Source organism: Equus przewalskii, chromosome 7 (assembly GCF_037783145.1).
Source record: "Equus przewalskii isolate Varuska chromosome 7, EquPr2, whole genome shotgun sequence".
Classification (NCBI taxonomy): Eukaryota; Metazoa; Chordata; class Mammalia; order Perissodactyla; family Equidae; genus Equus; species Equus przewalskii.
The window spans coordinates 91,827,954-91,845,267 of record NC_091837.1 but is presented as its reverse complement, the minus strand read 5'-3'; the positions used below and the strand labels follow the sequence as shown (position 1 = coordinate 91,845,267).

The following is a 17,314-nucleotide window of genomic DNA, read 5'->3' as shown; positions in this document are numbered from 1 at the left end:
GAATTGAGTTCTATGATAGCTTTTTAGAGCCCCAAAATTAATCAAGCAAATTGATAAGGAAGAACAGAGTAAGATTAAGTAGATACAGCAAGACACCGAGAGCAAAAGTCCAGTGGAAACAATCACTGGTCAGAGTCCAGATTCTGGATCTGCCTTGATCCCTCAGGATGTAAGTGAGAGAGTTCTTAACCACTGGGGCCTTGGTTTACCCTTCAGGAACTGAGAAGGGTGTCAAAAGCTCCTCCAAGGTCCTGAATGGCCCATGCCCTCCTTGGATCTCCGCCAATCTTACGCTGTGCCGCCTTGCCTCAGCTCACAACCTTCTTCAGCTCAGCAAGGCAGCCCAGGCCACACACACTGTGCCGCTGCCTCAGGAGGAGCGCTCACACTGCCAGAGCTCCATTCTCGGCTCGGCCGGCCCTCTCCAGAGAAGCCATCCCCCACTGGGACAAATTCCCCGAGACCTGCTCTCTCGGAACTGTTCTCTCTCCATTTTATGTGGTCACTATTGTAATTTTACATTGACTTACGGATTCTTCAGTAAATGTCTGCATTCTATAGCTTCTAGGATCCAACCATGTCTGCCTTGCTCAGTTTTACACTCCCAGATTTAGCAAAATTCCTACCACATAGTACATACTACAATCTTCTATTGAATAAATGATTTACTGGATAAGAAAGCATTTCAATCAAGCATGAAAAAAGTCTAGCTGTGGGTACAAAAATATCTAAAGATTATTAATTTTTTTCTCAAAAAATGATATACATAGGTGGAATATAAGAGGGCTAAGAAATTACTGAAATCTCTACAAGGTGAAGAAGACTGGATAAGCATGTCATCCGGAACAGTTAACAGTTACATATGAAGCTGTGATTTATTTTACTGGAGCTCATTTAGTTTTATTTTAATTGAGCTTATTTTTATTTTTTATAAAAGTCTATACTTCAAAACCTTAGAAATATGCCTTCTTTTAACTTTGTTATCCTACTGTCAGCTGGCCAGAAAATTCACACTGCAGGGCACAAAGTAATGAGCTGGAGAAACTTCCAGCATAGGTAATCAGGGGACAGCTTTGTAATGGAGTCATCAAAATGCTCCCCTGCATAAATACATAACGCCTTGTATAGTTGAATAAGATTATTTACTTTTTGTTTTTTTGAGGAAGATCAGCCCTGAGCTAACATGTGTGCCCATCTTCCTCTACTTTATATGTGGGACACCTACCACAGCATGGCTTGCCAAGCGGTGCCATGTCTGCACCCAGGATCCAAACCAGCAAACCCCGGGCCACTGAAGCAGAATGTGCGCACTTAACCACTGTGCGACCAGGCTGGCCCCAGATTATTTACTTTTATTCGTTGAAAGGTAGGATCATTAGTTAGCTGATAAACTCGAGAGAGAATTCTGTGTCCAAGAATTACACATAAGCCACCTCTCCTTATGACTTCTCTTGCACAGGATAGAACGTTTGTCATGCTAATGAGGGCTTGCTTCCTTCCAGCGACTGGAGCGCAGCCCTTTAGCTACGGCATCTTATGGTGTCTTCTGTGGCTAACTCAGTAGCTGCATACCTGAGGAGCTCAATGTTGCACTCTGAGAGAGAAGTTGATCATTGCTGATTGTTAAGGTGGCACCTGTAGACTGATTATTGATTGCAGGTGCTGACAATCTTATGCTTCCATTTAGTTCACTACTTCCATTAGAATTGTGTTGAATAAGATCTTGACCTAAATAGAAATTAATATTGTGATATCTGAAAGTAACATGGTAATTCACATTCTGGCAAATGTGTTAAACACATATTAACATCCTATTAAAAATGAAAGCTACTTCATTTTTAGTAATATTTACAGAAAAAAAATGAAAATAAGGCCATGAAACACATTTCTGTAAGTGAGAGTATTTGTTCACACATTTTTAAGCTGTGAAGTATTTTTAAGTGCTTCTTGAGAGCTCTACTTTAACTCAGTACTTAGGCACTTAAAATTACACACCTTTTTAAATAAAACTTAAACTGAACCGAAAATATTTCCGAGAGTGGTGGACCACCAGGTGTGGATGAAAGGGACATCACAGGAGACGAGAACCCGCCATGCCTGGTCCCAACCGAGGTGGCCTGCTGAAGCGCAGATGCTGCGCTTTCCTGGAGGAGGGCTCGCTGCGCCACGCCCTCTGGACACTTAGACACACATTGAAACACGCCTGGGACATTTTCTCACCGAGAGACGCTGGCTTTTAGTTCAAAACCTGCTCACGCCAGCGTCACGGACTACTGTAATTATATAACATAATCAGACAGTATGGAAACAGATGAATATGAAAACCTGTTGATGTTTCCATGAAAACCAAACTGCTTTGGAAAGATTTGACAAGGACAGGTTACTTTTAAAAACTCTGCTGTCAAGTTAGGCATAACAAGACAACTATACAAAACTGGAGGGGAAAAGCATCAAAAGTCAAAAGGATGCTGCACTCTGCTTTCTAATTCCTGACATCCTCATGCCTCTCTAAACAAACAGAAATAGTAACTGAAGTTACGCACGGTGGGCGTGGACATGGGCAAAACAAAAAAACGCACAACTCTTATCCGCAGAGCAGACCCCTGCTGAAAAGATCTGCGGATGAAGTTCGGGGTATTAGCTATCACTTTTTTTCTGTTTGACGTAGCTTTTTACTAATAACTGGACTGAGAACATCAGGTAAGAGGACTGTCACTGTTTATGTACACGTCACTTGGGGAGGCTGAGAACTATCCTTGCCTTTTACTCATGTTTACCTTTCTCCCCCAAAGACTTATGAATTGCTAAAAGTCTGCAAAACTTAACTGAAGGGATATTTGCATTCTAGCATTCACAAGCATTTATAACTCTATGCATTAATGGAAAAGAGAACATCCTACAAAATAACCGAAAATTTCTATAGAATATCCAGATGCTTTTAATAAGGGATCATAAATTAAAAGATTTTCCACTTTCAGGCTTTTCAGAATGGGATAAGGAAGCGTTGACTTAGGAGTCACTATGGCCCATTCTCATTACGTGTAACGAAGCACAGAGAAAATAAGAAATTTTAAGCCCAAAGTTTGGGCAAACCTTATTTCATCGACTGATTTAAAGATCTCCCCTATGACAAACCTTTTAATCTAAATTTTTTAAAAAATTAGTTATCTTCACCTACTCTTTTGAATACACTAATAAGCAATAAAATAACGAAATCATCAATGACACAAAAACATAGGAGAAATAGAAGCACAATCCACAAACTGAATAACACATTGTCTGAACTCTAAGTGAGACTCTTCATAATTATGTGTGTTTTGTACAGGATTAGCACCATGCCTCATATATCAAGGTTACTCAAAAAAAGTTAATTTGATCAACAAAATAGCTTTCTTAAAATAACTCTTCTATATTTCCAACCTTGAAATTCAGTTATATATAATGAAAGGAGGAAGGTTCCTGAATTATATAAAATTCAAAGTTAATTTTTGCCGTCTAATAGCATCTAAAAATCACTGCAAGTCATTCAAAAGCAAAGTTCTACCTAAGAATAGTTCCTCAAATTTCTCACGTTTCCACCATCATTCCTAGTGTTTTAAGGGAAAATGTAGACGCTTCCACCATCACACTGTATCTCCAGGGAGGTTATTTTGACTCCCAGAAAAACGTTTTTCTTATTTTTAACAACAGCCTCATGAAGTTGTTATGAGGCTTAAATGAATTAATGTTAAACGAATTAATAATATTTGTAAGTCACGAAAATAGTGCCTGGTGCATAATAAGGGTCATAAAAATTGTTGCTAATCTTAAAAATGACTTTTAGTTAACTTGAAGAGTTCATAGCGAAGAATCACGTTGGCAAAGCACACCTGTAAAATATGTCCCAGGGTATCTCAGATCAAAAAACGCTGTGAGAGAGGCCGGCCTGGTGGCGCAGCAGTTAAGTTTGCACATTCCGCTTCGGCGGCCCGGGGTTTGCCGGTTCGGATGGCGGGTGCGGATATGGCACCGCTTGGCAAGCCATGCTGTGGTAGGCGTCCCACATAGAAAGCAGAGGAAGATGGCCACGGATATTAGCTCAGGGCCAGTCTTCCTCAGCAAAAAGAGGAGGATTGGCCGCAGATGTTAGCTCAGGGCTAATCTTCCTCAAAAAAAAAATGCTGTGAGCATTAATGATATGTAAGAAGAACCTGATCGTGAATATCACAGCCCTGGAACAGGGAATGAGTCAGCTTGGTGAATTATGTGCAGGATTAATTTACCAATTTCAAGTGCCCCACACAAAGGGTAGTTTCTACACTTTCACCTACTTTTCAGTGTTCTACTACATTTAATATTTTTCTATATAATCTGAGCAGAATTCTGAAAAGATCAGGAGAGCAGGTATCTACAACGTCCTACCATACAGGGTTTATACCAATTACATTCTTTCAGTTTAATGGAACATGAGTAAGAACTACGAAGCTATGGTTTTCTGCTCTTTGCTAAAAAAAAAAAAAAAAAAGGTGACAAAAATAACTGACTCAAACTGGAAGTGACACAGGAAACTACCATTTTCAATTTCTGGTATTAGATTTGAATTGTAACATTATTTTCACGAAACTTGAATTTCTCACATAAATTACACACACTTATTGAGCACTGGCTTTATGCAAAGCTCAGTGTTGCAGGAAAATAATACAAAGAAGATACACTTCAACTGCAGGTGAAAGGATGTTTAAAATTTTAAACGACTAACCAGAGATAGTCAGCGTGATTTCCTGCGGAGACCCCGAGGATGATGCGGCAGTGGGTCCAGCAGCCTGAGCCAAGACCTGGCTCAGACTTGAGTTGTTAATGGTCAGTGTGATCTCGTGGGGGCCACTGGAGGTGGACACCAGGCCTTGTGACGTCATCACTTGAGAGAGGTCTTGAGTCCCTGGTCATCATTACAAAACAAAACAAAACAAAACAAAGCTGGGCTTAAAAAATAATAATTTTCTCCTTTTTTATATTAAAAATATTTTAGTGAGATTTATTTCAAAAGGAGAAAGATTCAAAATAAAATATAAGCCATCTTTAATTCCTTCCTCTCAAAAGATAAGAAAGCCTTATGATGGAACAGGAAGCCAACAGGACAAAAGTAATTATATGAATGTAGTGATCTATGCACATATATTGAATAAACATCATTTATCATAAGAAAAGCTTACTTTACCCATAGGACATTTGATTTATTTGGTGAGCTTTACAATGAGACAGAAATGGCAGCACAGTGTCCTAAAATCAAATATGTGACTACAAGCAAGAAGCTGAAATGCCAGCTGTCAAAATCGACAAAAGTGAATGGCTCCTACCACTGCTGCTAGTGGTCAACACGGAATCCTGCTCAGACAGTGGGCCTATGGTCAAATTGGCAGATGTCACCGTGGGCTGTAAGGACAGGCCTGAGATGGGCTGGATGACCACACTGGCTGGGACCGTACTGTCCGGCGTCTGAAGAGAACTGCTTTGTGCGGCCAAGCCAGGCTCCCCTGTCAGCTGCTGAGCAAGCAAATTGCTCTGCTGTAGCGTTTGCTGCAAGATGCTTGGGTCGATCTGAAAAGCAACATAGACATTTGTAATGAAAATTTCACACTTACGTGTGATTTAGACCACGTTAAAGCACAGAAAACCACGGCAGGTATCATACCTGTAATGTGATGTTATTAATGCTAGAGGCATCAATTCCAGAAATTTGAACATTTGACCCAACCAAGTTAGCAGCCAGCTGTAACTGGATGCCTTCCAGGGTGGCCAGGCTTCCGTCGGTCAAAGACACTGTCCAGTCACCACCTGCTGCAGAGAAAGGAACAGGAGAGACCGTGTAGCAATGTGATCTAATCAACGAGCACTGACGCTTACTCCACACCACACACACACATTACCTAACTTATCATCAGAAAACAAACCCTGTGAAATAGATAATCATATCATCCATTTTAAATGTAACAGGAAACTAGGCTCAAAGAGACGACACTGATCAAACCAAGATTTAACAAAACAACCAGTGACTGTCTTTTATTAGGCTTTAATCACACCATAGGACACATACACAGAAAGAAAGCCACAGAAGATGCTAATAGCTATTAACATTTGCTATATTTATCTGTAAGTACATAAAAAACCCAAGTGGCTAAAATTTAATACTTCTCAAGCACTGCACCACCCCAACGGCCACTGAGTAACTCCAGTTTATTAAAAACAATGTTAACGAGTAGTTAGAAATCACACGTCTCATTATCAAATTTGTGAGAATGCTAGAAACAAACAAGTTTAAACCCAGTAAAAATAAAAAGCTAAACACAGTACTAAAGTATTAAAAAGGAGATGTGATGGAAGAAAGAATGGGAAATGGGAGGGTAACTGGCTAAAGATGAAATTTCCAGCTGCCACATTCGGGAAATTTCAAGGAAGGGCAGTGTTCTGTTGCTGACAGTAACATTTCTTCATTACTGGCAGCAACAAAAGTGACATCTGTTAGTGCACTTACTGTGCCACCCCCTGTTCACCAGACTCGGTACTTACCTGACATAGAGGCCGGAAGGACAGCCTGGCCCACCAGTCCTTGCTGAAGCAAGTTCTGATCAAACTGTCCTGCGAGAACAGAGTTGTTCATGATAAACACGTTAGGGTCAGAGGAGGACGGACTGAGGAGGTTGACGGGCTGCAGCCCTTCTGATGAACTTCGGGTCACAGGTTTCCTGGCTTTCTTTGGGTCTGGTTTATAGTGAAACTGCATGTGAGTCTTCCTTCGCCCAGATGTCCGGAAACGTAATTCACAATGGGGACATTTGAAAGGCTTTGCTCCCGTATGCAAACGCATGTGGACTTTCAGACTTCCCTTTGTAGAAAAGGCGTTGCTGCAGACATGACAACTGAAGAGTTTCTGACCTGTGAAAAGGACAGCCAAGAGTCAACAGGAGCCGACCACTGCATTACATTCACATGCACCCAGTCAAACAGCCAGTGTGGGTGTGAATGTGCTGAATCCACGCACCCCAGTGCTGCAAAGAGTCCCTTTCTCCCATAGGAAGTCACGGATATGAGAGAGAGATGCTGTAGAAACTTAAAAGTAAGTTAAGTACATTGTTCACAATTTGAATGTAGTATTTTCACAACACTTTGATGTTACAGTGTCTCTAACCCACTGCATCACGAACCCTGTGGGAAGTTAAGGTTACGGTGCTTTAGCTCAGCTAGGCATCACTGTGGCTCTGACTTTACAAAGGCCATGTTAGCGACTCATCACTTTATTTTCTTTTCCGCAAAGGAGACAGCAAGACACCAGCACTGGTAGAATCCACCTTGGAGAAGGAGCTCTGGGCTCGCAGAGCCACACATCTAGCATCATGCGCCCTGCTCCTGGGACACTAGTTCTTTTAACGGGTACAGAGCTAACAAAGGCCAAGAAGGCAGGCCTGAGTGCCCTGCCACGAGCACCGACCCTGCTCTGGAGAGGCTCTGGGAGGAAAAAAACGTCCTGGTTTTCTGTTTCCCTCTCCTGTTCCAGGAAACCAATACTGATTTATACCAGAGACAGGCACCTGGGACTCACTCCAGGATTCGTGAGGTCTCTTATCCTAACACTGCTCAGGGACCTCAGAAATCACCTGATGACGTCAGAATGAAGAATGAGACCATAAAACGTATTTTTCACAGACTTTTCTTTCTATTCCTTAAGTATGGGAGCTGACACTGAAACCCAGTGTGCACGAGGCATCACGGACATCGCCAGGACCTGCCATGTGAGAGTCAGCACACTCAACCCAGGGACGCAAAGACAGGTGAGCTGGTCCCTCCTGACCCTCAGCAGCTCACAGTCTACACACGAGCGACAAACACACGGAAGCTAATGAAACAATGCAAACACCGCCCAGAGAAGAGGCATACTGAATGAGTTTGTGTATCTTTTTATTTAATTCCAAATATCAGAAAAGAATCATAAATGTGTGAAATTCCATTTACATACTCTTGGTTAATTCTGCTCATAATCAAAAATTAAGAATATGAATGAGTCTGATAATCATAATCCTACAAATTGTAACAACAACTCTAACATTCTCTGAGAGTTACTGTGCACCGTCTTCCTAAGCCCCGTTTTCCACACGAGGAACCGGGGGCTCAGAGCAGTGGCTTACAGGTGGAGCACAGAGTCCAGCCCACCAGAGGGCAGAGTCTGCCCTCTTAACCACTCGGACACACAGCGCAGAGTCAGGAAGCAAAGGCTTCATATACCTGGACTAGGACAATTCACCTTCAGCTCCTCAAATGAGATGAAGAAAAGAAAACGGCCATGGAAATTGTATATCAATTTTTTTCCTTTATAAGATTTTTCCCCCCACATAAAAAGAATTGTTATCCGACAACTGTAATCAGATTTGCTAAGTGCCCAGTTTTTACAAAACCTCAACAAACTGAATCTCTTTGGCCTCAATGAGACTGAGAGGTAATCTTTTTAACAAAGGTAGTTAAGTCTCACTGAGCATACAAGGTGACATAACTCGACATTTGAGATCTAGCTCCTTTTCCTTAGTGTTATAAAGATCATTTCCCCCATGACAGGGATCAAAAGTCTTCTACATCCATTTCTTCACGGTTCCTGATTTTTAAGCTTCTATAATTTTGACACTATTTATATGTGCAAAACATATAGGTGCAAACAAATACAAAAAGCGATGGTGAGGCATCTCCCAGTGACACAGGTCTCCGTTCTCACCTGTGTGAGTCTTCACGTGGCAGTCGAGAGTAGATTTAACAGTAAAACTCTTCCCACATTCATCACATTTATATGGCTTTTCTCCAGTATGGATTCGAACGTGTCTAAACAGAAAGCATTTACAATTAAGTGTTTTTCTTTTTAATTCTAGACACATTTACAAAAAACTTCATGATTTTAAATTTATAACTATCCATATAAATACAAATGATGTTACTACGTACTGAATAAATCTGACCAAATAAAACTTTAAAGCTTCATTCTTTACAAAAAAGACCATAAAACAAATCCAAAAGACAACAAAAATTCTGCAAGACCAATGAAAACAGGGCTAACTTTCTTAAAAACCAAAGAGCTCTTACAAATCAGCAATAAGACAAGAAACATCACAGCAGAAAAATGGGCAGTGCACAGGCAGCTCAGAGAAGGAGAAACGCACACAGCCAAACACCACATGAAAAAGTGTTCACCCATACTCAGGATGTAACAAGAGCAAATTAAAACGACCAGGCGCTGTCCTCCCCGACAGCCTGATGACGGCCCGCTGCTGGCTGGTGGTCTGGGAACAGGCACTCAGACTGACGGACTTAAACAGCACAGCCCACCTGGAGGCCAACGGGTGTTGTCTGTCAGCATTGACCCCTGACGCTCACCCAGATGCACCAAAGAGCACACCACTGTGGTGGTGACTGATAACTAAACACTGAAAACTAAATGTTCATAGAGGGGTCTGCTAAAATAAATTCTGGTATGCCCATGCAGCAGAACACCGCGTCACCATTTAAAAGAATGAAATAGGTTTGCAGGTGCTGATAAAGACAGACATCCAGTACTCAATGATATGTAAAAATTAAACAAAAAACAAAATTTCAGAACTTAATGTTTATATATGCGTGGGCATGTCTGAAAAATGCACATAAGGAACTGCCAATAGTGGTGATCCCTGGGAGCAGGAGCATTTGTCACTCGACAGCCTCCTGTGCTGGTTTTCTTTTGTTTTGCTTTACCATGATTTTTGCCCAGTACGTAACAGGGGAGGCTGAACCCTAAATGATTTTTAAATGAAAAATAGAACAGGGAGAAGATAAATCAGCTGTCAGGCTGTACCGCACTTCTTGTTTTTTGGTATAAGTGCCGCCTCTCCTTTTCATTTTGCGATGCAGGCTTCATTAGCACACTGATGATGTTGTGGCTTCTTGCCTCCTTCATCTCCTGTCCTTACTGGCTGCTCGTCAGCACACACCCACAGCCTTGCAGTCCTCTAAAGCGGCGTGTGGATCCCCACAGGGCTGTCTCCAACACCTCCACACGGGTGCCCCTGCCCGGCACACATTCTCATCCACGGTTCCCATGTCTGCCTCCCGCCGGTGACCCCAACTCTCCCGACCAGGTGGCTCATTAGTTCCTGGTGGCCACACGATCGCTTGCCAGGCTGGACTCCCACCTATGAAGCACCCAAGCTCTTTCATCATAACTCCCTGACCCTCTCCTTGGTCTAACGTTCTCCTGTCTCATCGCCCACGTCAGATCACTCTGTTGACCTGTGAGACCCTTCCTCCCAGCCTACAGAGAGAGCACGGTGACACCTTGGGGCCCATGCCATCAAGCCCCATCTGGGCTTCCTCTAACCGCACTCACCCACCTCACGACCCCTCTCACTACGGGGGTAGAAAGAGAACGCCCGCAGCCCCTTCTGCACTCACTAGATGAGCACTCCCAACCTAGCAGCTACTCAACGACAAGCCACTCTTCCCACGTTGCCTCCACCTCACGTGGAGCGCTCTGTGGAGTACAGAGGAACCGTCCGGCTTCCAGAAGCAGCCTGCTCTATTATTATCCATCTTAACATCCTGACACTTCTTCCTTCTACGTCCCCTATACCTTTCGCCCATTAGTTCTATCTCTGAAAGGAAAAAATAGGTGTCCCCTGATTGAATATAGCAACTCTTCAGATATATTAAGAGAATGTTATACTTGCGTCTTCTTTTCCTGTCTGAAGGTCCCTGGAGCCCTTCTCTCATTTGCCGTGTCCTGGCTCCTATCTGCACATCTGCTTGGCTGGATCTCATGTCAATCACTGCTATCCGGCCTGCCTGCCTTCATCGCACCTTCCTGGAGACCTCTCCTCTTACTCTCTAACTTGCTACGTGCTGTGCCCTCGCTCCTCATGCAGACCAGCACGCTGTAGGATAGGAGGACATCCCTAAAAGTTTGGCACCATGTCTTTCTCAATGAATAATTAATCTTTGATTTTTTTTTAATACTACCACGATTATACAGAAATAAGCACAAGCAATCCACGGAGAAAACAAATTTGTATTTAACATTCTGAATGAGATTAAAAGGAAGCCTCAGAAGTTATACTGGCTTAAAACCACAACTCAGGAAAGTAAGCAGCCACGTCAGTGGCACCAAGTGCGGAAACTGACCGGCTCCCTGCACGAGATGGCCCGAGGAGCGCACAGAGCACTGTTCCAGGCCCCTGGCCTTACCTTACTAAGTCGCTGGGCTTTTTAAAACTCTTGGGACAGTAGGAGCAGCAGTTGGCGTACTTGGGCTCGGCCTCGAGCTCCGCCTGCCTGTCCTTCATCTCGCTGATGCGGTCCTTCTCCGCAGCAGACTGCACGAGCACCTGCTCGGAGACAGTAGCGCTTTCCTGAGGCCGAATTTTAGCTAACTGTGCCGTCTCCTCCTCTGTGAAAGTGATGACCTCGGGACGAGCCTTCCTAGACACACTCCTTTCAGAACTGTCTTCTTCTTCTTCCATACACATATCTAAACGAAATATAGGAAAAAGGATCAAATCCTAACAAAAAAAACTAAGTTTTCACAGAACAAGTAAATTAAAACTAAACCAGTTTGTAAGGTTAAAAATTAATGACTCAAGAAAGCTCTATTTGAGATGATAAAGAGCTTTTTACCACCACCGTTCTATCGAGAAGCTAGGCAGGATCCCCAGAAGGAAAACAGCGCAGTGACGAGCATGCTGCAGGGAAGCAAACACCGACATTAGAGATGCTAAGACTAAAGACCGACTTCTAGCCTTTGCTGTCATCCCGGCAGTGGGCTGTGAAACTCAGTGTCCACACAAGTCACTGGGACTCATAAACATGGATGTTTTGTTCATTAATATGGGCAAAAGAGGAATCATCATCAGATAAATAAAATCAACAGCCCAAAAAGAGACCAAATTGACAAATTAGCAAATAGCCCCCAATTAAAAAGATTTAATGAAAGAAAAAAAATTTTTTAAATATGTATGTTTAGATATTCTTTCATTGAAATATAAAGATATATTTACATTGACAAAAAACAAGAATAAGTGGCTATTAAAATCTACCACAGAGAGAAAAAAGTTTGTCTGGGAGCAGGTCATTATTGCACAGATGGCTAAAAAAAATCTTTTTTATTTTTCGTTTTTCTCTTCAAAGCCCCCCAATACATAGTTGTGTATTTTCAGTTGTGGGTCCTTCTAGTTGTGGCATGTGGGATGCCGCCTCAGCATGGCTTGATGAGCGGTGCCATGTCCGCACCCAGGATCCGAACCAGTGAAACCCTAGGCCGCCGAAGCAGAGGGCGAGAACTTAACCACTCGGCCATGGGGCTGGCCCCTAAAAAAATTTTTAAAAACTGAACAGAAACACAAAATAGCAAAATGGACAGTGGCTAAAACCAAATTAGTGAATTATAAAACTAACTGGATGATTCTCTGAGAATAAAGGGAAAAAAGATGAGTGAGAGGGCAGGGAGGGAGGGAAAGAGAGAAAGAGAGGGCTGAGAAGGGAGGTGAGAGAAGGTGAACCATGGAAGATACAGTCATTTAGTAAGATTCCAGAAAAAGAAAAGAAAATGAACTAAAATTCCACATTACGACAGTAAATTCTGGAAAGATTTGGGGGCAGCCGGTTATAGATGGTGGCCTCACCAACAATGATATAGAAACATGGAGATAATTACGGTAAAAATTTTAAGGTAACCAAGAACACAATCAATATAGCAAAAGTCATCAAAAGAAGAAAAAGTAATAAAATGTGGCCCAGTAAGGAGAAGACATAAAATAACGTGGCAGTGTTAGGCCAAATAGGTTTACTTGTCACAATAAATGTGAAGGAATTAAATCTCTATTACAAGACTCTAGACTTGGGTAAAAGGAAACAATTTTAACAAGTGACTTTTCATCTATAGACAAGAGTTCATATGAAGTTTTTTTCCCTCGAGGATCCAAAATAAGAAAACACCAAAGTACATAAAGGCGTATCTAAATACATACACAGCAGTGTGGTGAAGCTGTAACAAGAGGCCCAAATCCATCCTCACGGCACTGATTTAAGGGCATTAGATGCCCTACTAACTGATGGGAAGGAGCACACGATCAGACCTGGAGATTATTCGTATTGGCTGATTAGTTAACACCCTCCAAACTACAGGGTTCTAGAAGTAATACTGGGATGTCCTATATTTTTTAATTCATTGTAAGGAAAAGAGTTATTTTCTTTTTATACTTTACTAAATCACGACAATGAGATTGAAAAATGTGAGCTATTTCACTAAGTATAACAGGTCAGAAACATCAATAATCTGAATTATCTACTGAAGAAAAAGCAGCTGCCTCGCTGTGGAGAAGTCAGAGTTTTTGTTATCTGAAGGTAGGTTAGGCACACTTTAAAGACTTCTTCCCCAAAATATAAGAGAAGGCTACACTGCTGTCATTTGGCACAGCACACTGGGGACAACTGTGACCTTGAGGTCAGGTGAACACAGAGCAGATGCAGGAACAGCAAACGGGGAGAGAAGCCAATGAATCGTCACCATATCTGACCACCGTGAGGACATCAACTGAACGATCACACCCGTTCATCACATTCACTCCACAGAAAACTGAGCACCAGTGCTGTGGGATGCACAGTGCCAGTCACAGCACAGACAGCAGTCCAGGCCCCACGACATTCACACGAGCACAACCCACACTGTGTACAGAATGACACCGGTGAAAAAAATTAAAATGCTGTGTACTGGCATCACGTGTCAAAATATACAACGTGCACATTCTTAACACTGTAATTTCACTTGCGGGATTCGCTAAAAAGAAATCACCTGCTAAATACAAAATGTACAAGCACAAAATAATACTCTTGGGATTACTATATTTATTTGGTATAAGACTTGGGCAAATCAGCTTGTCTAACGTTTCATTAGCTGTACAGTGTTTTATGTCAATTAAATGAGATAATGTAAGTGGTAAGCACGGGTTTGTCAAGGGTTAAAGTACTCCATAAATGCTGGCTATTCCTATTATAGTGAAAGACTGGCTAACAGCTACATGTCCATCGGTAGGAAATTATGTAATAAAGTACAATGGAGTTCCATGCAGTCGTTCGAACTGATGTACATCTGTGTTTAACAACATCAAATACCTCTGTGATAAACCTCAGTGGAGGGAAAATTAAGTGGACTATAACACCATAGACAGCATGATTTCCTATCCGTCACGAAAGTAAGATCTCTCCCCACACGTACGTACATGCGTGGCAGGAAGCCTGCATGGTTCCAGTGGGTGCTGATTTTCTGGTGTGTGGCGATTACTGAGATTACAAGTTCTCCTCTTTGCATCCCTCTCCGTTTTTTTTTCCCAAAGAGCAGGTATTGCTTTCATAATCAGAAAACAATTAATTTCAAAGGTGATTTGTATATTAACTTATCTCCAAGTTAGCATCTGGTTAATAGACCTTGAGCCAACAAACGAACAGTACCTCCTCCTTCTGCCTCTGCAGTCGCTGACCCGGCGGAGGAGACCGTCTGGTGCCTCTTCATGTGCTTTTTACAGTGAACCGTGGTCCGGAAGCCCTGCTCACAAAACGGACACTTGTACGGCTTCATGCTCATGTGTGTGGCCATGTGCCTAGTGAGGCTGCCGTTGGTCGTGAAGGACGCGTTGCAGATGCTGCAGCTGAAGGCCTTCACTCCTGTCACAGAGGAACAAGGTAGAAAACCACATTTCATTACCTTAAAATTGTTAAGTAGCCAAGAGCAAACACAGATATGCTCAATAGGCCATGAAATCAAAGACCCTTTATTTGCTGTGGTCTCCTGTCTGCAGGAGCTGAGTTATTTTCGGATGGAACTGACACACCGTGTCCCACTACATTCGCTAGTGAAACTATGGCCTCCAAAGCATCTCCCTAAACTAAGGTCAAGTTCCCTCTGCCCCATCGCCGTTCACATTTAAACTGGCGACAGGTTTGTGGATTCTACCCCAGAAATCTTTCTTCAAATCCATGTTTTTTCATCATTCCCACAGCAAATGACTTAGATTAGACCCTAATGAACAGCCTACAGTGTCTCTATACAGCTTACTTTCAAGTAACATCTGAGCAGAAGGGCTCTGTCCTCTGGACTAACAACACAGAGGCAAGCTAGGAAGGGTCCCTGTCTTTCTTCACGGAGTGGCCACCATGACTTTCCGAACTGCAAAGCTGGCCAGGCTCTGCTCCTTGTGGGGCTGTCCTGGCTTCCCTCGGCTGGAGGTAACACGATTCCTGCGCAGGACCTTCAGAGCGCCACGTGGCCTGCTCCCAGCCCATCTTGCCAGCGCCCATCAAGACCACTCCCCAACCAACTTACAGACTGACCTTTCCTTGTGTTGTTTGTATGTTTTTAAGCAGTACCCCTTTATTTTCAAATAAAACCTTATATAGGATATATGTTGATATTAAACAGAAGTATTATTAATATATTACATAAACACATTGAATGTATTAAACAGGTAAGTAATATATGTAAAATATATTTAATTGCGAAATCCTGTATCTGATAAAGAATATATTTAAAAACTCTTCTACAACCCAATAATAAGAATACAAATACTATAATTTATGAATAGTATAGGATTAGAAGAGACATTTCTCAATAAGCACACAAAAAGATGTTCAACATTATTAGCCATTAGAGAAATGCAAATCAAAACCACGATTAGACACCACTTCACATTCATAAGGATTGACATAACAAAGAAGACGGACAAGAAGTATTGACAAGAATATGAAGACAGGATGCTCCTACATCACTGGGGGACAAGTAAAATGGTGCAGCCACTTTGGAAAACAGTTGGGTAAACTCAAAGCTTTGAAAAGTTATCATATGACCAAGCAATTCCACTCCTAAACAAAGAAATGAAAACATACATCTACACAAAAACTTACATACAAATGTTCATAGCAGGATTATTCCTAACAGCTAAAAAATGGAAACAACTCAAATGTCCAACGACTGATGAACGGATAAATAAAATGTGGTCTATCCACACAGCGGAATGTTATTTGGCTATAAAAAGGAATGCAGTACTGATACATGCTACAACATGGATGAAGCTTGAACATATGCTGAGTGGAAGATGCCAGCAACAACAGGCCATATGTCGCATGATTCCATTTATACGAAATTATCTAGAATAGGCAAATCCAGAGACAGAAGGTAGATCAGTGGTTGTCCGGGGCTGGGGGCATTGAGGGGAAAGGGGGAGTGACTGCTAATAGGTACACATTTCTTTTGGGTGTGATGAAAATATTCTAGAATTAGATAGTGGTGATGGCTGCACAACTCCCTGAACATACTGAAAACCACATCATCTCCAGGGCAAGGCAGACAATGACCTGTGTGTGTCTTCTCGTGGGACTTGAGGACCCCGGAGGAGACGAAGCCGCGCCCACAGAGCTTGCACTTGTAGGGCTTCTCCCCAGTGTGCGACCGCACGTGCTGCTTCAAGTGGCTGGACTTCTTAAAGCCTTTGTTGCAATAGTCACATCTGTAAACACAACACACAGAGCACAGGCCACAGTAACTCACAAAGTGACTAAAATGTTACAGCTGAGAATGGAAGAAAAGCTAACAATCTTCACCAACAATCATTACACAATCAGGCATAATCGTCATAGAAACTAGGCATGCTCTCCAATATTTAAAAAATTATAAAATATTAGAAATAATAATTTGTTAGGTCAAATTCTGCTCAGAGTATTTGTAGTCTTAAACATATTTTATTATTTCAAAATTGGTAAATCCTACAGTAATTCCCCAGGAGACACAATATTTGATTAATTAGGAACCCTTTCTTTAAACATAACAGGAAGGAATTTATGACACGCTATTTTCTTTAAGTCGTAAGACGCTGTGAAATCTTCCATTGCTTTAGGGTCAGAATCACTCCCGAGCCCAGACACTTGGAAATGCCAACTCATATGTACTTTTGGTTTATAAAATACTTTACAAAACAGATTTTACTCGAGCTATTTTGAATAATATACAAATATGCAATATTATTGTCCCCTCAGTTATTATGGAATGTATTAAAATTACTTCATGGATGCAAATAATTATAAATCTCAAAATTTCTATTTACATATTACTAAAAACTAAAAAGAGATTTAGAAAGTTAATTCCACTATACTTCCCTATTTTCTCCATTTCCAAGTTTTAATCTGTGCTAGGAAGTTAGTGACATTCCAAACCATAGAGTCTCTAAGACCAGGCACCCGTATAGACGCAACTAACACTCGTCTAAGGTCCAGACTAAACTAAAGG

General features: G+C 41.9%; 1 protein-coding gene across 16 annotated transcripts in view; it reads right to left on the bottom strand.

Annotated features, from left to right (window-relative positions):
* Positions 1-17,314, bottom strand: part of ZNF236 (zinc finger protein 236) — a 117,621-nt gene that overhangs the window by 23,411 nt on the left and 76,896 nt on the right. For 10 of the 16 annotated variants that reach the window (XR_011542133.1, XR_011542131.1, XM_070627914.1 and 7 more), the window contains 9 exons: positions 16,387-16,538; positions 14,488-14,700; positions 11,230-11,512; positions 8,738-8,841; positions 6,547-6,912; positions 5,672-5,817; positions 5,337-5,577; positions 4,739-4,918; positions 1,573-1,728 (listed from right to left, as the gene is read on the bottom strand). Coding sequence is in view for 13 of the 16 variants with exons in the window: in XM_070627914.1 (XP_070484015.1) it covers positions 1,573-1,728; positions 4,739-4,918; positions 5,337-5,577; positions 5,672-5,817; positions 6,547-6,912; positions 8,738-8,841; positions 11,230-11,512; positions 14,488-14,700; positions 16,387-16,538 (1,841 nt within the window). In the remaining 3 variants the exon portion in view is untranslated. The remainder of the gene's footprint in view (positions 1-1,572; positions 1,729-4,738; positions 4,919-5,336; positions 5,578-5,671; positions 5,818-6,546; positions 6,913-8,737; positions 8,842-11,229; positions 11,513-14,487; positions 14,701-16,386; positions 16,539-17,314) is intronic. The other 6 variants (XR_011542132.1, XM_070627915.1, XM_070627913.1 and 3 more) reach the window with 2 other exon arrangements.